Below are 21,692 nucleotides of genomic sequence, written 5' to 3'. Positions count from 1 at the left end.
AGTTCCAGTATTACTTGGCTATGTATTATATGAGTTAGCACTTGAAGCATAGGCGTGCGCACGGGGTGTGCCGGGTGTGCCTGGGCACACCCTAATCCCCGCGGCACGCCTATGGATTGAGTCCTGCAGGAACAGAGTTCCTGCACTTTTTTTGTGCAGGAACGCCGTTCCTGCAGGCACTCAGCTCCCCCCATGTCCCCCCTGTCATGGATGGGAGGGGGGGGCAAGAGGTTATGGACGCCCCCCCCGGTCGGGCGGCTCTCTCAATATCAGCCGCGGCGAGAGGGAGCAGAGAGCTCACAGCTCCCTCGCCGCGGCTGATATTGAGAGAGCCGCCCGACCCACTGGACCCCAGGGACAAGTCCACGCCAGCACTCCAGGTAGGGAGGCTGGGTGGACATTTTTTTATTAAAAAAATAATAATTTGTGTGTGTGTCTGTGACTGTGTTTGTGTGTGTGTGTCTTTGACTGTGTGTGTGTGTGTGTGAATGTGTGTGTGTATGTGAATATATGTGTATGAGTGTCAGTGTATGTGAATATGTGTGTCTGTGAATGTATGAGTGTGTCTGTGTGAATGTGTGTGTCTATGAATGTATGAGTGTGTGTGTGTTTGAGTATGCGTGTCAGTGTGTGTGTGTGTGTGTGTGTGTATATATATATATATATATACACACATATACATACACACACTGGAGTGTATATTATGTTTTTGGGGGGGTGGGAATCTTGGTTCCCACACTTTATTCCCCAGGACTTTATTCTCCCCTGTCGGCTCACGCAGAACCAGCGCTGAGTGTCGGCTCTGCTCTAAGCCTCCATGGGCCGGCGGGGAGATCTACCTCACCGATCTACCTCAAAGATCTACCTCACCGGCCCACAGCAGCATGAAGGGAGGCAGGAGAGGACCCGGGGAGCTCTAGACAGCAGCTCCGCCAGGTTCCTCTGGCGAGATCTGAGCGTTGCCGCGGCAACGCTCAGATCTCACGAGAGTTAACTCTAGCCCCGCAGGCTAGAGTTTACTCTCCACTGGACCACCAGGGATGGCACATGGCAGCAAGGATCCCCCCTCCCTACATAAGGCAAGAAGGGAGGGGGGATATTTACTAATCTGCCCCCACCTCCACAATCTGTCCAAACATACAGCACACACACACACATACAGCACCCACACACAAAAAGCACCTACAGACATACAGCACTCTCACACAATCAGCACACACACACATCACCCTCACACACACAGCACACAAACAGCACCCACACACATACAGTACACATACAGCACCCTCACACACACAGTACACTAACCGCACCCTCACAAACACACACAGCACCTTTACAAACACACAACACCCTCACACACAGCACACTAACAACACCCTCGCAAACACACACACACAAACAGCACCCTCAGAAATACATGACACCCACACACATCACACAAACAGCACCATCACACACACATCACACAAACAGCACCCTCACACACACAGCACACTAACAGGACCCTAACACACACACACAAACACCCTCACACACTACCAGCACCCTCACACATACACACACACAGCAGCACCCTTACACACACCACCCTCACACAGCACACTAACAGCACACACACACACACAGCAGTGTATGTATATATGTGTGTGTGTGTGTATATATATATATATATATATATATATATATATATATATATATATATATATATATATATATATATATATATATATATACGGCGTGTGTTTGTGCTTTAGGGTGCACACCCTAATGCAATAGGCTGCGCACGCCTATGACTTGAAGTAAGTCATATATGATTGCTGCACTAAATGGTTCCACTATTAATGTTGTACTTTTTAGTCAGACGTATAGTAATATCACTGCATAACACACTTTATTCATATTTTGGTGCTTCACGACTTTTTATTTGTATCTTATACAGTACCATAACTTTACAATTGGCTTTAACCCCTACTCTACTCTAATGCTAATATTGGGCTTTAGATGAAATAAATAAAAAAATAATAAGTTGCATTTACATAAAAAAAATACATTACATGAAATATTGCATACGTTGCATTTCTTTTTGGAAACCCCAGTAAGTCTATACCTTTCATGAAGACAATTATCTGAGATGATTGGAGGAGAATGCTGGTTTTTTTTTTTTTTTTTTTTTGCGTGCAAAAATATGGTAAAAATATCATAAAGGGAGTGTGAAGGTAGACATTTAGAAGTATGTGTAGGTATTAGTATTTATTTACAACACTAACAAGCTAAATAAAGTGACAGTTACTATGGTGTAAAAAGTCCACTGGTAGTTAACAGCAAGTTGCCAAAACAAATGTATTACTTTTAGTTTTGTAATGTCAATTCTGTCCATGTTTGGATAGGATTTGGATATCATTGGCTAGGAGCATCAAGACCTTGGTGAATTTCCTCCAAATATGGACACAACTGATATATCGTTTGTGGACGGGAAACTCTGCTTCAGAATTGGTGGCCATATTAGAGGTGACTGCTTTGACTTTTGGCTGTTGGATAATGTTAGGTAACTTCCGACATAATGCCCACTACAGCACCTTGAGTGCATGATGTTGCCTAGTTGTATAATACATTATCATAGTATTATATAACTGTCACTTTGTTGAGTCCAGTATGTTCCTTGCTTTGTTATTCTATGGTAAATGTTACATTTTGGTGTATAATTCAGAAAATTATTTGAATGCAAAATCACTTTCAGAAAATTCATTGACTTAACTTTGTAATACAATTGCCAATGTTTATTCACTAAACACTGAATGGTAAATTAAAAGCTGAACTTCAAAAAATAAACTAAGATACCCAAACTATGTTGACAACTGAGGGAAAATAATTTTTAAATCAGCAATTTTAGCCTAGATTTTGGAATTATTTTTCAAATGCACTGGAATTTGGTGTTTAATGACTAAATCCCTGCATTTACTAAAAGTGCAAATAATATTGTTTGATTTGAAGAATAACACCAGGAGATAACAACAGAAACAAACGCATTTTTAAATCCCAGTGGAACTGAGTAGTAAGAGGCTTTATTCAGTGAACAGGTAACTGTATTGAAATAATATAGTTCAACTTTTAGGTCAAACGAGCTGAGCTTTATATATAAACATTTAGGTCAAAAGAGCTGAAGTTTATATATATATATATAATATATATATATATATATATATATATATATATATATATATATATGATATGTTTCGCCTATAATTTGCAATTTCTTGGTTTAGTGAACAACAGTCCAATTCATTTTACTAATCTTTTTTGGAAAACTAATGAATATTATTTGAATTGAGTTGGCTTGTGTTCAACTTTGCTTAAACAAAGATGTTAATTTATCAGTCACTTTTAATGCTATGTGAATTACTTATAATTGTTAGCCCTTGGTTTCATGTTATTTTTTTCTTTGGTTGGAGAATTATATATCTATTATACCGCATCTCTTAATATCCTAAATCCTTTTACGCAATCAAAACAATTAGAAACAGGACTGTTATTCTTTGTTTTAGATCTCTACAACTGGAGATATAGAAGGAAGATATTTCAAACCCTGGTTTGCATGGGATGTTGCATCTGGCATTGGATCTACAGCATTTGCTGTAAAATTGGCTACTGATGGACAACTAATACCTAACTGTGCTTGAATATTTGCTTTTCCATATGGGTACATTTTGCGTTCTAAATTTAACGATCTGGTTTGCAAATTCATTCCATTAACCTTTCCTTCAAGAAAATAGGTTAACATTTCTCCTTTTCCTTTAACACTGACGGTGCCACGGCAAACAAATTCATAATTGCACTTCTTTAGTATTCGTTGGACATCTTCAGTTACCTAAAGACCAAAAAATGAATGTAATAAATGTATATTTTATTTCAACATGGAGTAAACATAACTGGTTGCTAAATATGGGAAAGAATTACAGTTATTAAATTATGTTTTGAGGATATATTTATACAATTTTATAACAGTACAGGAGGCTTCATATTTTGCATAATCTTTCTTTACTAAAACTCCAGCAGCACAGGTTTAACAATAACGTTTAGTGAAAAAACAAAACATTGCCATATAGGGTATAAAAGGCCCTTCCTCTTGCATCATTGCCTCTTTCTTTGCTGCTCCAGTCAGACAGGTCAGAGTATTTTATTCTCTGCTATTGAATTTACATTTACACTGTCAGAGCTTCCTTTCTCTGCTCATTCTTACTATGGAATCTACATTTACACTGTCAGAGCTTCCTTTCTCTGCTCATTCTTACTATGGCATTTACATTTACTCTGTCAGAATCTTGTATTCTCTGCCCATTCTTACTATGGTTTTACATTCACACTGGGTTTGATGGATTGTCTCTATATTTGATTATCACTATTTATTTTCTTAAATTTTTCCCTTCCTCCCCTATATCCCCACCTGTACTACCTTTGCTTCCCTCTCCCTTCTCCCTGTCATTCATTTCGCGATCGTGGCAAGTTACCACGATCCTGCTTATCAAACCAGGGACTGGGGCATTGGTTAGGGTCAGCGGGAGTGTGGGAATCCACATTACCGGCATTAAGATTTGCACGCGAACGGCGGCCATTTTGGGTATCGCAGACCGCGAGATCCAGGGCGGCCAGCCACCTTCCCAGACCGTGATTCACACGGTCTGGAATGCTCTCATTTCTCCTACAGGGATTTTCAATGCCTGTCAGGAGCTGTGATATACATAGCACCATGTGTATATATGTGTGTGTGTATATATATATATATATATGTATGTATGTATGTATATATGTATGTGTTTATATATGTATATATAGATGTTTCACAATGTATTTCATGCATTAGGTTAGCTCAATGGGCTAATACATTAGCAGTACACTGTCCATATCTTATGGTTCACAGGTTCTATCCCCACTGAAGTAGATAAAACAGGAATCACCTATTTCGGTAACCAGAGAATGTGTTCACGATTTTATATCTTGTGATCTATTAATTTCTGTGTATTTTTCGTATCCACGCTGGCGGGCCACAACTGCTAACCGCGCTGTCGTTTTGGCACGAACGGCGGCTTAGATCTCGCACCTGCGAGACCCACGACTGCAATTTGCGCCCCTAGCGGTTATGACTCACACGTTGTTAAGTATCACACGTTGTTAAGATATGTATAGTTAAGTATTTCCATTAAACAATAATTTACTGTGAAACATTGCTGATAACAAACTGCACTGTACATTAACCATTACACTGCTGCAGAGTGTCTATACAGAGGTGACCCCTCTCAGTTGGGGGTGAACCCCACTCACGCTCCTGCCAATACCATAACAGGAGTGACCCCCTCCGCTGGGTGACCCGCAAGCGGAGCCATACAGCACTCGGTGCAGGATTTATTCAAGGGTGACCCCCCTTTCAGATGGGGTGACCCCCCACAGGCTCAAAGAGACACAGTGCACGCAGGTTCAACATCCTGCCATACACTAACAATATGACTCTATGCAGTGAATATCGGACACCCACACTACGACTGGGGTGATCCACGCACCTCCTTACCAAGGAGTGAGGAAATTGCAAATGTACAGGCTCCACAATTCATATATTGTTGAGTGAACCCCAAACCAAACAGGCCCTCCACCCTTGAAGGGTGCGGCCCACTTATACGACCGCTCATCCCGGTCACACAGAGGGTGACCCCCTCCTCAGGCCAACCGACCCCTTGCGACCTGAGGGTCTCGGGTCAGATAACACTGGGTGACCCCCAGTCATTAGTGGAAGCTGACTGTACTACTACTCACGTACTTCAGTACCTGACATTCTCCTGTCTTTCACAGAGAGGAATACTCCACTACATCATGTTGAGTGACTCACCACTATCACCACCATCTGACTTCCAGTCAATGATAAATTTGGCGGTGGCTGCCTTAGTGGAGAAGGCTATTGCCACTGGTGCAGATCCCGAAAACCGACACCGACACCGCAACGGCCACTGAAACGGAAGACACTGACTTCCTTAGAGAAGTCCCTAGAATAAAACTATCCAAACGTTATTTTCTGTGCACTTTATTATTGGGGCGACCCCCCTTACTACTGGGGTGCCCCCTACACTCAAAGATGTGCATTCACCAATTGGTTACTGTGCACTTTATTATTGGGGTGACCCCTTTATAGGGGGCGACCCCCACAGGCTCAAGTGTCACAGTGCAAGCAGGCTCATCCCCTGCTATACAATTAAGAGTCACAGTACAAGCAGGCCCATCCCCTGCTATACAATTAAGAGTCACAGTACAAACAGGCTCATCCCCTGCTATATCATTAAGAGTCACAGTGCAAGCAGGCTCATCCCCTGCTATATCATTAAGAGTAACAGTGCAAGCAGGCTCATCCCCTGCTATATCATTAAGAGTCACAGTGCAAGCAGGCTCATCCCCTGCTATATCATTAAGAGTCACAGTGCAAGCAGGCTCATCCCCTGCTATACAATTAAGAGTCACAGTACAAGCAGGCTCATCCCCTGCTATATCATTAAGAGTCACAGTGCAAGCAAGCTCATCCCCTGCTATATCATTAAGAGTAACAGTGCAAGCAGGCTCATCCCCTGCTATATCATTAAGAGTCACAGTGCAAGCAGGCTCATCCCCTGCTATATCATTAAGAGTAACAGTGCAAGCAGGCTCATCCCCTGCTATATCATTAAGAGTCACAGTGCAAGCAGGCTCATCCCCTGCTATATCATTAAGAGTCACAGTGCAAGCAGGCTCATCCCCTGCTATATCATTAAGAGTAACAGTGCAAGCAGGCTCATCCCCTGCTATATCATTAAGAGTCACAGTGCACGCAGGCTCACCCCCTGCTATATCATTATATGTATATATGACTCTATGCATGGTACCCACAATACGACTAGGGTGATCCACATACTCCTCACTGAGGAAGGGGAAACATTTTGCAGTAATCAGGCTCCAACACTCGTCTGCTGACTTTTGTGCACTTTATTATTGGGATGAACCCCTTTACTACTGGGGTTATCCCCCCACTTGCAGATGCGCATTCCACATGGAACTATGGCCGGAGGCGCTCTAGGTGTCCTAACACATTTACACATGTACCTAGACCGTGTAAATAGATATATAGACTCAACAGACTGAAAGGTCAACAGACGACCTCTCACTCAAGACTTTCAGCGTAGGTTACTTCAGTGGCAACCTCAATTCAGACAACAATCCCCAATAGGCTGGGTCAGGGTCTTGCAGAGGCTGTGAACCATGGTACCCCATCTGCCTATGAATTCATGAGCTACTAGGCCCCGGGCCAAGCACCCATATACAAAGGACAAGTGCAAGTATTCCATCACGGAACCTCCAAATAATTACATCAAGCCTGGGAACAGAACCTTGATGTGCCGGAAAGTTATCCAAACACCCTATTAAGGAAATCTCAGGAGACTCCACGGATTTGACCGCCGCACGGTCAGACAACACACAGAGATCGACGAAATGGGGGTTGCCAGGCCTTCATCCACGATCCATACGATTGTAGCCACAAAACCTAGGACAAGGAGACTGCGTGTTCGACTCCGGGTCGCACGCCCTCACTCACTTTACCCCAACAACAGAACATTACTGAGAAACAGCTATACTCTTACATTTCTCCGGTTTCAACGCTCTCATGGTGTAACCATGGGCAGCGGTCTACCTTGTTATGAAATAAGGAAGCTACCTCTACTCGAGTAGGGAGGCTAGAATACTCCGGATGGTCGAAGGATAGGACATAGGATTCCTCTATACTCCTGGGCTGAACGACCCAGTAGGGTAACTTGGCTCCATGAACTAATGCTTAATCTGGATACCTGGTCGACCATTGGGGTCGAAGTCCACAACTGCCAGTACCACCCCTCTACGGGTACTGGAGGACCACAAATCTCACATATGAGGAAACTTACACTGATTAACTCGGGGATAATTTTATGCTCACAGTAGTTGGGAGACTACCATCCTGGCACCATCCTACAGCTTCCCCACACCTAGGTGGGTTCAATCATTCGGATTGGACGGACACATACCCGTCCAGGATAGTCACACCAGGGACCCATTTGTCCATTTCGTTTTTTCATCGACGGGACCAAACGAATCAATTCACATGTCTATCATTAAGGTACGACCCATGGTACCCAAGAAACTTTTAACCGGTCATGGCGCCCTTTGCCACAAGGGAATCCACTACCTCACCTATCTAGACTACAAGACGTTACTTACTACACACGTAATCGACAATCAGTCTCTAGGGCTGGAAGGCTCGCTGCACATACCCCTACCGGAGAACCATGATCTGGAGAAGAGACAGCCGGCGTCGAGATTACCGACAACCTACAGCTAGCCTGGGACAGACCTGAAAGTTGTATTCTCCTACATTTGGACAATATCTCGGCAACCGACTACACAAAACACCTGGATGGAGTCTGGTATCGGACTCATAATATCGGAGGACATTTACCATTTCTAAATTACACGCAAGGTTACTCTACGACTAGGGTTCCCTCAGGAAATTACCTTTATCACGAACTGGGTTTTGTGACAACAACTGACAACGGGACTCCTTGGTCACCATCGCATCATGGAGATCTGGGTGACACGCACCTCGCCACTACAGCAGAATCGAAGGGGCTCCCGATCCTATTGACTCCATTCTGGGCTATCCACTGCCCTTCCACTGTCTCCCATCTTACGGACAACCCACAAGATACCATCGGAGACTTTGGCAGCTCACGTTTCACGACGACTTTTCGTATGCTGCGAGGCGTCATACGCTCCAGAACCAGTATCAGAATACACTCGGTTATGGGTCTTAGTTGTGGTTCTCTCTATTCCTACGGGTTTGTCCTATGGATTTGGATACTCACTCCAATTAACCCTCGAGGAATCTCACAATCGAGACAGCCTCTCTCTCTCCCTTTGTATACTATACCTTTCACACCAGTTATGGCCACCACCTTACCGAGTGGGCACGTTGACCATTGCTCATATGGTTGCGGTGATCGATTGGTTATCGGTCATTCGGGTCATGGATGCGTCTTAGACATTCACGATGCATCTTCCTTCGCTGATGTTCATTGGCCGGGTCACAAGAAGAGAATTTCAGGGTGTTCTACTTCCTCGGACTCTTCACACATCCTGTGTTGTTCCATAGCGTTAAAAATGCAAAATATGAAGCCTCCTGTCCTGTTATAAAATTGTAGATTATGCTAGCGCAGTGTACCTATAATCTTAATTTTATTAAGGACAGGAGGCGAGTATTTTACCACCCTGCTGTTTCCCTCCCTAATTATCATTCCTTGGGTTGTACTTCAATAAAATATTTGAATTCAGGGGGTGTGGTTATCTCTTTATTAGATGGTATTATTAGATGGTTTATTTCATATCACATCTTGAAATTATGGCTGCTATCTGTTATGATTTCCTAATACATACAATTTGATTATATTAATGTCTCTATCATAGCTACCTATTTCGGTTAAAATATTCTTGTCTCATCTGATAAATTCCTTTTACGTAAAGTACTATGGAATAAACTGGCGTTTTATAAACAGTAATATTGATTATGCTAATAATAATAATAATAATGAGGACAAACAGTTCATTTCCAAATCCCTTTCACGTCTTTTGTTTCTTTTCAGTGGATCAATACATGGATCGTCTTCACACTCTACGACAATCTTCCAGTCGGGATTTGGATCATTTACAGTCTGATTCTTCGTCATTATTGTAACGGACCGTTTCAGCATAAAAGGGAATAAAATCCGTTTAGGCGATAATCCCCTTTTTACAGAAAGGCACAGCTACTGCAGAACATCAAAACTCATGAATTGGATATAGGCGAATACATCAAACTCCCGAACTGTATACCAGGGAATAAGATAGCACTCTCAGCTGGAACCTCACGAATAGCTGCTAGCAGATGAATAGGAAAAGCAGACATCAGCTTACACTCCTAGCAATCAATCTCCAACAGCATACAGTGAATCCCCCCAAGAACGAGACAAGGCTCCGTGTTGAAGGTCAAGCAGTGGTCTGCGGTGCTGGCACACCCAGCCTGGTTTTTATTACATGAGTACACATACAGGCCACACCCAGGGGGAGGCATAAAATAACCAATGACATAGATGTTACCTCCCACACATCCCCTCCCCTTAGTGTGACACATAATCCCATTATGCATACAGTTTAAAATATACTTTTACACAACTTTCATAACTTTAAAACCATACATCACATTCACACAAAATTACATATCCACAATCAATCCATTCAGGGGAACAACAGGGGTTCAAAAGTTAGTAAAGTATCTTTTAAAACCCCTAGCTTTCCAGCTCAGACCGTTTTTTACAGAGCCTTCTCTGTGCTGGAGAAGTAATTCAATTATCTCCAGCACAGAGACAGACTCCATTGAGCACATGGGAGCACAAAGACAGTAAAACACTTTAAAATACATAAAGTTACTTTTTATACATAACACACAGACATTTCACATATCCCCAGATAGCTGGGATCTGAGCGCACAAAACTACCGAATAGCGCGCAGATCCTATTCACACAGTACAATTGCCATGGAGCTAAAGTCTTTCCCATAGTCTTTCATTATATGAATAGGCTCCATGGTATAGCTATCTGGGGTATCACATTCCCATAAAGTCTGGTCCATAGTCCAAAGGCAGCAGGCGGGCAACCAGGCTCCTCCAATACAATGTGGCGAGATTGGTTTCGTCACAATTATCATTATTTATTGTAATAGCAGGATATGTTTATGATTATCTCGCACCAAAGAAAGAGGAAATGATGCAAGAGGAATGGCCTTTTATACCCTACCCTTTCACTAAACTTTATTGTTAAACCTGTGCTGCTGGAGTTTTAGTAAAGAAAGATTATGCAAAATACTCGCCTCCTGTCCTTAATAAAATTAAGATTATAGGTACACTGCGCTAGCATAATCTACAATTTTACTTTATTTTGAGTTATACCTTAATTAAAGGGACACTCTATACACCAACACAACTTTATCTTTTTTTTTCAATATATAGATTTTTATTGGAATTTAGGTGAGTATCGAACATATAAATCATACAGCGTACATACATATTACAGCATATAGAAAACGTTCCTGTTACATTCAAGCCAAGTATTGATCGTTACGTTACAGTCTTCTTGTACAATGCCGTGCAACCGTGCACATAAAGTAGTTAGATGTTGGAGAAGATTATGATTAGCACATTCTTACAATATATACCGGTGAGGACGTTAACTTTGTTGCATAGGTGTATAGCCCACAGATATTACAGTAAACCTGACAGTTGCTGACTTGTACAAAGCACCGGGCGGTGACATCGCATGATGTACTATCGTGTTTAGTAGTGGATAGGGTGTAAAAAAGGGCATGCCCAGCGAACGGTCACTACTGCTACTGCCAATGTTGTCTTTATATGTGCATGATGGTGCATCCATTTTTTACTACAGCATTGACGCTCAACCATGTGTTTGGGGCGTTATGCTACTCGAGGTAAGGTTTAGCAGTAGATATAGTGGGGAGTTCAGGATATAGTTCCCCTGAATTTTATGTGCCGTTTTGTATATCCACATCAGCTGTGGCATTTGGGTTCACCCACTGTCAGGATTGTATGGAGAGTGTAGATACGTTAAGGAGCAGCCTTTATGTACCCACAGTTAGGATGCTGAATCATGCCATTCCACACCATCCCAGTGCCTTGTAGTGTGTGGTTTTACATCGACCACAAAGTCACCGTAAAAAAAAAAAGAAACGTAACAAATGTAAACATGCATACATATGTACCAAACAATTAAATTTATAACACAATATAACATAAAAGGGGAAGGGGGGGAAAGGTGGGTATGGGGACTTGATGATCATCTGAACATGTAGGAAGACTACATTCGACATAGGAACTCAGGTTAGCTCGGGCTTGCTGAGCTAGATACTCTCCGGGTGTGATGGTGTTATACAATGCCACTTTATGGCTTGCGGGATTTGTAGGATGAATGTGAACTAAATTATGATTATTGGATATTGAATAGTGAACAGTGAATAGTTCCTACCCCGTTGCAGAGTAGGATTCCATGAGTGAAGCCCAGTATGTGCGGCAAAATCATCATCTTAATTGTGCTAATACGGCCAAACCAAGACGTAAAGAGTTTGTCCCATGACTCCATCTGCCGAGAAAGTTTGGATAAGACTGCTATATGATTGGCTTTTATGGTTTGGGGTTTTGAAAGCGTCAGTTTGATCCCTAGATAAGAGATTGCTTTCCTTTGCCACGCAAATGGGTATGTCTTTTCCAAGTCCTGTATTAATTTCTTATTAAGTCGTATGGGGAGGATCTGGGTTTTACTTATATTATTCCTATAATAGGAGACCTCTCCATACGTAGTTAATGTGTGTATGAGGTGAGGAATGGATCTGGAAGGATCGGCTAAAAAGAGGATAATGTCATCGGCAAAGAGTGCTATCTTTTTTTCTCCCGCCGGAGTAAGTAGACCAGGTAATTGTGTGTCAAGTTTTATCGTCCTAACTAGGGGCTCTAAACACAAAATAAAGATCAAGGGTGACAAGGGGCACCCTTGCCTTGTCCCATTAGTTATGCTGAAGCTCCTAGAAGTGAAACCCGAGTTGAACACTTTAGCGGAGGGGGCGGAGTATAGGGCTAAGATGCTAGTTATAAAGGTTTTGGTGAAACCAAAGGCCGATAGAGTACCAGGCATATATTCCCAATTCAGGCGATCAAAGGCCTTTTCCGCGTCTAACGCCACCAGGACGCCCGATTTGTCGTTCGCTTTAGCCCAATCAATCATGTCCATACAGTATCTGGTGTTGTCCCCAACTTGTTTGCCGGGAACAAAACCCGCCTGTTCTTCCGAGACCAGTTCAGCCAACAGGGGACGGAGTCTATTAGCAAGTAATTTGGCGTATAATTTGACATCGGCATGGAGTAGTGATATCGGCCTTAGGTTTCCACAAAGTGTTGGTGCTTTATTTGGCTTTGGCAGTGTGATAATATATGCTTCCAGCATTTCTTGGGGGAATTTACCAGTTATTCTAATCTTGTTAAACAGTTTTGTGAGATGAGGGATTAGACGTGGAGCCATTTTTATATAGTAGTAGTTTGATAGGCCATCAGGCCCAGGCGCTTTATGTTTGGGCAGGGAGTTGATTGTGGAGGCTACTTCTTGTTCTGTGAAGGGAGCATCTAAAAGGTTGTTATTATGAGCCGAAATTTGGGGAAGCGAAATTTGAGAAAGATATCGGTCTATGTCAGAATGATTTGGATTGGTCGTGTTTACATTATCGCGGAGGTTATATAGTCCTTCATAAAAGTGGGCTAATTCATCCACTATGTTAGTCGGATTGAAAATTTTTACATTGTCCTTGGAGTATATATATGGAATTTTGGTTTGTAAATATTTTGTCTTAAGCTGAGCTGCCAATAACTTGCCAGCCTTGTTTCCCGAAATGTAGTAGGTCTGTCGGGTGTTGCGTGCTTGGAGAGTGTATTTTTGCATATGGATCATATGGATGTCGTTTTGTATTTTAGTGATCTGTCGGGAGAGTGATTTGGACGGGGAGTGTTTGTTGGAGTCTTCTAGTGTTTTGAGTGTAGCCTGAAGTGAGGATTCTTTAGAAGTAAAAGTTTGTTTTGCTATTGAACCTAATTTAATAAATTGGCCCCTAAGCACTGCTTTATGTGCTAACCATTGAGTTTCTACAGTAGTGTCGTCCGTCATATTGGTATTAAAATAATTGTCGATCTCCGTAGATATATGTTGAATGTTAGAAGGATTCTCAAGAAGAGACTCATTCAAACGCCATTTGCCTCTTCCAGTTGTGGGATAGGGTGCGGTAAGCGTGATTAAAATAGGGGCATGATCGGACCAAGTCCGAAGACCAATCGATTGGTCTTTGAGGTGAGGAAGAGTTTTTTTGTCAACCAAGCAAAGGTCAATGCGCGAATATGTCATTTGGACATGTGAGAAGTAAGTATAGTCTTGTGCTTTAGGAAATAAGTTCCTCCATGTGTCATAAAGGTCTTGTTCATGAAGCAGCTTGGAAAACATTTTACCATTGTGAATGGAGAGTTTGCTGGGATATTTATTACTAGCTCGCTTGATGTCCAAAGATGGTGTAAGAGTGCAATTACAATCTCCGCATATTATTACATGACCTTTTTTAATGGAATTTATTTTTTTGATCGATTTGTTGAGAAATGAAAATTGAGCTTCATTAGGTGCATAGAGTGACACTATTGTCATTTGTATGCCATTTAGATCACCTACTAGTATGAGTAACCTACCAGCCGAATCGACATATCGCGTCGCGGCCGTAAAGACCCAATCTTTGTGAAAGAAAATTGCAACACCTCTAGATTTATTTGGGGAATATGCGTGGTATGCGACTGGGTACTTTAAAGAACGAATCTGAGGAGGGTTGTGTGTCGCAAAATGGGTCTCCTGCACACATACAATAGCGGCTTCCGCTTTATGCATATCTTTCAGTAGCTGCCTACGTTTATAGGGACTATTGAGGCCCTTAACGTTTAGAGAAAGGATTTGTAGTGTGTGAGGTGTCATTAAATCAATTTAGTGGGATATCAGCGTAAGCATTGCAGTGATAAGTACAATGCTTTAGGTTTTGTACTTCTGGGCGTATATTGTCTCCGAGCCTGGGCTCGTGTCTGAAAGGGCTCTCTAGTGTATCGTACTAGCACCTGTGTGGCAGGAAGCATCGAACCTACTGGGCATTTTGGTGGATTGAAATCCTTGAGTTCCATGAGTAGATGTAAGAGGGGAACGGGAGCATCAGGGGGTGAGGCACAAGGGAACATGAGGGGTAAATAAAAACAATAACAGTAACATAGGTATATACAAAAGGAACCTTGGCCAAGGTTCACACAAACAGCCATCCTAGGGGTAGGGAAACACATAACCCTAGACGACTTAGGGAGGGTTTTGGGGCTCCTCCCGACCTTTGTCCCAACATATCGTAATATCATAGTAAACCTAAGGGGGACGACTAGATATATTTTTAGAGCTTCCTAAGGGTATTAGAATAATGTGACCCATACAGTCATTAATGGAAGCCCACTGGGTCGGTCACGCATTCCTTGTTTTAAACGGGACGACCATGTGAGATCTCTTAATAAAAAAACAAAAACAAAAAAACACAAAAAGAAGTACGTCAGCGAGAAAGCGCTACTAAAACAAGGTTAACTCGTTTGGGAGCGTAAACACTGCATTTTATGCCTAGCCATTATTAGTACGTGCAGCTTAAATGCCGGATGGCGAAGGGTGAGAAGACAGAATACGGCTGCAAGTGACAGCTATACACTCTGTATGTCCCATGGGTATACTGTGTATCCCGTTCCCTGCGGCAGGGAGTGCAAATTCCAAGATGAAAACCCAAGGAAACTCATGCGTCATACATTCTGCAACGGTGGTAATTGAAACTTGGGCGATCCCTAGTGTGGGTATTATACAATGCATTCGGCTAATTGGGTGAGCCTCTAGAGGTAATACATAGCATCTTACCAGGCAAAAATGTGTCTGGATCGGAAATCACCGGTGGAATTACATTTCTTATGCACATGACGCTACATTGAATACAATGCTCTATATGAGTGGGGTAGAGCGCAGCCGTTAAAATATCGGAGTAGGGAGTTTCACACCCAAATGGCCACACTGAGCCCAGTTTTTACCCACATACTTCTGAGTGCCCTTTATACACCAAATATATGGGACTTTTAAACAATTTCACCCAGTAAGAGTAAAGTGGAGCCAATTTGCCTGTGTCGTCAATACTACGAGCAAACGTCTCCAAGTATATGGGTCCCTCCCCCCGTATACACCGCCTCTATTATAATTTAAGCCTCCCATGTAATGGGGTGCTATCCAACGGTGACGCTGTACTTAAAACTAAAGTAAATTAATCAAAGGAAGGGGCATGCATAAAGGGTAACCCTCTCCATGCTAACATTATATAATATATGTGGTTACGATGAATTATTCACAATTACAGTAGTGATATTAGCTGTGTACATGACATAATACACCAGTATCTCATATTAAGGTAGGCTAAGTGGTATAGTTAGCTAATGTTAGGATGCTCGGAGAGGTAGGGTCTGAGGCCCTGCTACGACCCCCATTTATACATAATACTTATCAAATTCAAATTGTCCCAGGGGTGAAAAGATATATCCTGAGGGAATCACGGATTTCCAGTTGGTGAGTTCGCCATTTGCCATTCCACCTGTAGTCGTCTCGGGGACTCGTTAGTCGATGCCGTGTGGTGGTTGGGCGCCCCTGTCCATAGGCCCCAAGTGGAGATCAACTTCATGCCTTCTGACGGATTCGTAGCAACATAGTTCCGGCCTTGCCGCCAAATGATGAGTTTAGTAGGGTAGCCCCATTTGTATGCTACGTTGTGGTTCCGCAAGGTTTTGGTTATCGATATAAAACCTCTTCTCTTCTCCATTGTAGCCGCCGACAGGTCTGCAAAAAGCGCGACCTTTTGATGGGGTTCCGGGATCGATTGAACTTTCCTCGCTGCTGCCATCAGGGTCTCTTTGTGTGCAAAGTAGTGGAATCGCACTATAACGTCCTTAGGGACATCAGCCGCCAGGCGAGCAGGCCGCGGAAGCCTGTGCATGAGGTCATAGGCCCATGCGGAGTCTGGTAGGCCTGGGACCAGGGCTTTACATATAGATAGGATATGGGCCGGTAGTGCCTCTCGGGTGATCTCGTCCGGTATCCCTCTAAAACGCACATTCGGTCTACGGGATCTATCCTCCATATCAGCAAGCTTATCTTTTAGTATAGCGTTGTCTTCGGATAGCTTCTGAACTTTGTCTACCATTTCGTTGTGCGCCACACAAAGTTTGTCGGTCTTATTTTCCAGAAGGTTGGTCCTGTCGCCAATATCAGACAGTTCTTTCCTTAATTCACCATCTATCTTATGAAAGTCGGCCGTTATTGTTGCCCTCAACTCCTGTAGCATTCTATGGAGGCTACGCTCAGTAACCGGCAAGTCGGAGTATTTTGCCGAACCTGATTCCGGATCAGACAATCCGTCGGACAGATGAGACATGTCGTCGCCATCTTGGAGTTCTCTACGACGCTCCGATTTTTTTGTTTTCGGCATGTCTGACAGTTTCAACTGTTTGGGCGCAGGCATAATATGCTCCCTTAGCACTTTGGGAATAAAAGATATCGATATAATTTCGATCAGTTGCTAAAATAGTCGCTCGTGGTCGGGATGACGGCGGAGCTCCTACTCCATGCGACTGCACTCGCCGGACGCCAGACACGCCCCCAACACAACTTTATCTTAATGAAGTGTTTTGTGTACAGTCTCATTGCCCAATTTTCTGTTGTTTAGGTATAAAATCCCTTTGATTATGCAGCCCTAGCTTTACCTCCTCTGACTGTAATTCAGACTTCTTGAAAGAGAGCTAAAATGTTTGAGCTTATTTTTTTTTCACAGTGTGTTCAATTTAAAATGTCTTATCTCCTGCTCTAACAAGTGTTTTCTGAAGCCTGCCAGAGTTATAAAAGTTCAATTAACTGAGCAGGAGAAAATAGCCATAAAAATGAAAAAAAAAAAAAATGAGTGAGGCTGTATGAGTCAAAGTCAGGGGAGTCAAGTTGTTTGTTCCTGTAAAACTTGATCTGAATGAAGATGCTCTGGGGGTAGAGGTGCCTGAGCACATCTTACCTTCAGGATTTAAAATTAATTTAAAATGTTTTTCATTTGTTTAACCACTAATGCCTTCCGCTCCAGGAATATTTGCCTTGGTGGTTGAGATCATCAGCTAAGGAGAAAGTTCCTGGTGGCGCTGTCAGCTGGCAACAACTTCAAGGTTAATAGTTTAACCTTGAAGGAAAGACAGCACCCAAGCACTTCTGCCCCCAAACAACATTGAAGGTAAGTTGTTATGGGAGTGGGATTGTTCTATTAATCCATGTAACGGATCACCTGGAACCCCGACTGGGTACCTCCATTGAAGGATGCTCCTAGCGCTTCCTGAGGACTCCAAGAACTCCAGCAGACACCATAACCATCGTAGACTCCTTCAGGTAGCAAAACAGGAACAAGCTCTTATAACAGCTTAGTGATTATAGCAAGAGAGTATGACGAGCATAGCAATCCCTTGTAGCAGATTCCCCCAATAAGAGACAGGACTCTAAATTGAGGGTGAAGTAGAACTGACTCCACTGAGCGTTTATTGCTGCTTTTATACATATTTTCCCACAAGGTTAACACCCACGTGGACCTTGTGCAGCACTGAAACTGGGAACTTAGCAAGCAATCAAATACAGGCACATAGATAATCACACCCACTTATTACAGCAAGTGGGAGATGATTGAGTTAATTACTGTATCAACTCAATTATCTCCAAGCTAAAAAACATACTTTTATACAATTTCAATATACATTCAATTCTAATAAAACTTATATTTTCACAACAATCATAGCTTGGGGACAAACATATCCAAAATTCACTTGAATCGGTTAAGTGGTTCAGGAGATAGGTGGAAGTCCTATTTTGACCGACGGCACGCACATTTTCATGCCCAAAACAGTTCCAGAGATTCAGGCTGGGGGGTCGGTCTATTTCCCATAGAAAAATAACTAAGTCCCATTCGAATGCACGAATGGGGCGCTGTTCATAATGTGTGTGTACAGTGCTGAGATTTGTCCCTTCTGGATTGGGGCTTGCATGCATTGTTTCTCGAAGGCTGTGAGTGCTGTAGTGCCTGCTTTTGTGTATTCTGGTGTTGCTAGGAAGCTTTTGAGCTGTATGTGCCTGAATAGGTCGAATGTTCGGAACGGTGTCGTTTGCTGTAGTTCGGAGAATGGGGTGAGGTGCTGGCCCTGGAAGAAGTGGTATAGTCGTGTGAGGTTGTTGTCTTCGTAGCGCGTGAAATCTTTGGGTGTCATACCTGGGGGGAATTTTGTGTTGCGGAGTATCGGGGTGAGGGGGGACAGAGGTGTAGTTAAGCCGCTTTTGTGTGCCGCTTTGTCCCATATTTTGATTGTATTGGTCAGTGCTGCCGTAGTCTGCGGCATCGGTGGTCTGGCTTGTTTTGGTAGCCAGATGTAGAGGGATGGGTGGTCTCTTCCGAATATATCGTGCTCGAGGTCTACCCATCGTTTGATTCCCGGGGGGAGTGTAGATTTTGGGCTTGCGTTAATTGTGCTGCTTGGTAGTAGTGGATAAGGTGGGGGAGGCCAAGGCCTCCTGCCCTATTCGGTACGTATAGGGTTTGCCTTTTTATTCGTGTGCGTCGATTGGACCATATGAACTTATCTATTCGTGACTGTAGTTGTTTGAAGTCTGGGGTGTGGAGTGGAATCGGGAGAGCTTGAAATAAGTAAAGTAGTCTGGGTAGGAGATTCATTTTTACCGAGGCCAGTCTGCCTAGCCAGGATATCGACATGTTCTGCCATGTGGCTAGGTCGTGTGTGATTCTTTGTATGATTGGAGTGTAATTATTGGAGTAGATTTGGGTGAGGTCTGTTGTTAAGGTGATGCCCAAGTATTGTATTTGGTTGGAGTTTAGCTTAAATGGGTATGTCTTCTGTAGGTGCTCTAATATGGTGGGTTCTATGTGAATAGGTAGGGCTTCTGTTTTCTCGATATTGAGTTTATATCCGGAGATTGTGGCATACTGTTCTAGGGCTTGTATAAGTGGTGGTAAGGAGGCTGTTGGGTCTGTGACAGTGACGAGTAAGTCGTCCGCGTAAGCTGCGGTCTTGTATTCTTCTTCACGGATTTTGAGGCCTTTTATGGCTGCGTTTCGTCTGAGGTTCTGTAGGAGTGGTTCCAGGGATAGGGCGAATAGTATTGGGGATAGGGGGCACCCCTGACGTGTTCCATTGTGTATAGTGAACATGGGTGGTTGTGTGAGGGGCAATAGCAGACTGGCCCTCGGCCAGTAGAGTTTCTATGAAGCCCGTGGGGAATCCGAATTTCCGGAGTGTTGCGAATAGGTATGGCCAGAGCAGCCTATCGAAGGCCTTTTCTGCATCAAGTGAGAGTAGTAGAGGGGGGATCTGTTTCGTTGTTGCGGCCCATATGAGGTCGTATGTTCTTCTGGTGTTGTCGCTGGCTTGTCTTGTGGGGATAAAACCTACTTGGTCGGGGTGGATGAGTTGAGGTAGGTAGGGGCATATCCGGTCTGCCATGAGTTTGGTGAATAATTTTATGTCTACGTTAAGTAGGGAGATGGGCCTGTAGTGTCCCGGGTCTAAGTGTGTTTTATTGGGTTTGGGAAGTAGGCAGACTGTGGCCTGGAGCATTTCTTGTGGTAGTGGGTTGCCCTGTAGGATAGCGTTATATAGGTTGCATAGGTGGGGGAAAAGTGTAGGGGCGAACGTTTTATAGTATAATCCCGTGAACCCGTCTGGGCCTGGGCTTTTGTTTGGTTTGAGCGTTTTCATGGTACCCGTGAGTTCTTCTGGTGTTATTGGTTCTATCAGTTTTTGCGCCGCTTCGTTTGGTAGGGACGGCAGCGGGGTATGTGTCAGGTAGTGGTCAATGAGTGTTTTGGTGGTGTTTGGGTTCCGTCTTGAGTCGGGGTCATGGTCGTATAGGGACGTGAAGTAGTTTTGGAATACTTCAGCTATCTTATTGGGGTCCTCCGTTATAGTCCCGTTCGGTGTGGCTATTTTGGTTATCTGTTTCTGGGCAGTGCATCGTCTGAGTTTTTGTGCCAGTAGTGTGTCTGCTTTATTCGCCTTGTCATAGAAAAGTTGTTTGGACCACAGCAGGGCTTTTGTCGCATCTCTTTTCATGTGCTCTTTGATTTCTGTCTGACATTTTGTAATCTTAGCTATCAATTCTGGTGTGGGTTCAAGTTTCAGTTTGGTCTCGAGGGTTCTAAGTGTCGCTAGCGTTTGTTCCAGGTGGGCTGCTTTCTCTTATGTATGGTTACTTGGTTTATTAATGTCCCTCGTAGGACCGCTTTGTGAGCTGCCCATAAGGTGCATTTGGAGTCCACCGAGTCTTTGTTTGTTTCGAAGTATTCAGTCATGGCTGTGGTGATCGTTGTTCGAATCTGTGGGTTATGGAGGAGGGTGGGATTTAGCCTCCAGGTCCATGGTCGGGCCGTGCCTGGGATGGTGAATGTTAGTGCGATGTCTGCATGGTCGGACCAGGTGATCTGGCCGATGGATGTGTTCTTGAGCGAGGGTGCTATCGCCGGGGAGATTAATAGGAGATCTATGCGGGAATGTGATTGATGTGGGTGGGAGAAGAAGGTATAGTCTTGTGTCGTGGGGTGTTGAGATCTCCAGGCGTCTATGAGGTGGGTCCTGTCTAGGAATGTCGCGAGGAGTTTGTCAGCTTTTGCCGTTGGTAGGCGGCGTTGTGTGTAGGGTCTGGCTCGGCGTCTGTCTACGGTGGGCGATGGGGTGGCATTGAAGTCTCCTCCAATGATCGAGTGGTGGGAGGGGAATAGTGCCAGGTGTGCTCTAAGAGTGTTCCAGAATGAGCTGGTGGGTGTGTTGGGAGCGTATACTGAGGTAAACGCATATTGTTGCGGGCCGATTTTACCTGTGATAGTGAGATATCTGCCTTGTGGGTCAGCGATGGTGTGGGTGACCGCGAGGGGGCATGACTTCCGT

General features: G+C 43.6%; 1 protein-coding gene across 1 annotated transcript in view; it reads right to left on the bottom strand.

Annotated features, from left to right (window-relative positions):
• Window positions 1-3,340: 3,340 nt before the first annotated feature.
• Window positions 3,341-21,692, bottom strand: part of ADCY1 (adenylate cyclase 1) — a 1,733,599-nt gene continuing 1,715,247 nt past the window's right edge. Inside the window, exon 20 of the mRNA XM_063452027.1 lies at window positions 3,341-3,868. Coding sequence (XP_063308097.1) covers window positions 3,542-3,868 — 327 coding nt within the window. The 3' untranslated portion in view covers window positions 3,341-3,541. The remainder of the gene's footprint in view (window positions 3,869-21,692) is intronic.

This window comes from Pelobates fuscus, chromosome 4 (assembly GCF_036172605.1).
Source record: "Pelobates fuscus isolate aPelFus1 chromosome 4, aPelFus1.pri, whole genome shotgun sequence".
Lineage (NCBI taxonomy): Eukaryota > Metazoa > Chordata > Amphibia > Anura > Pelobatidae > Pelobates > Pelobates fuscus.
The sequence above is the reverse complement of the archived record's forward strand: the minus strand, read 5'-3'. Positions and strand labels throughout refer to the sequence as shown.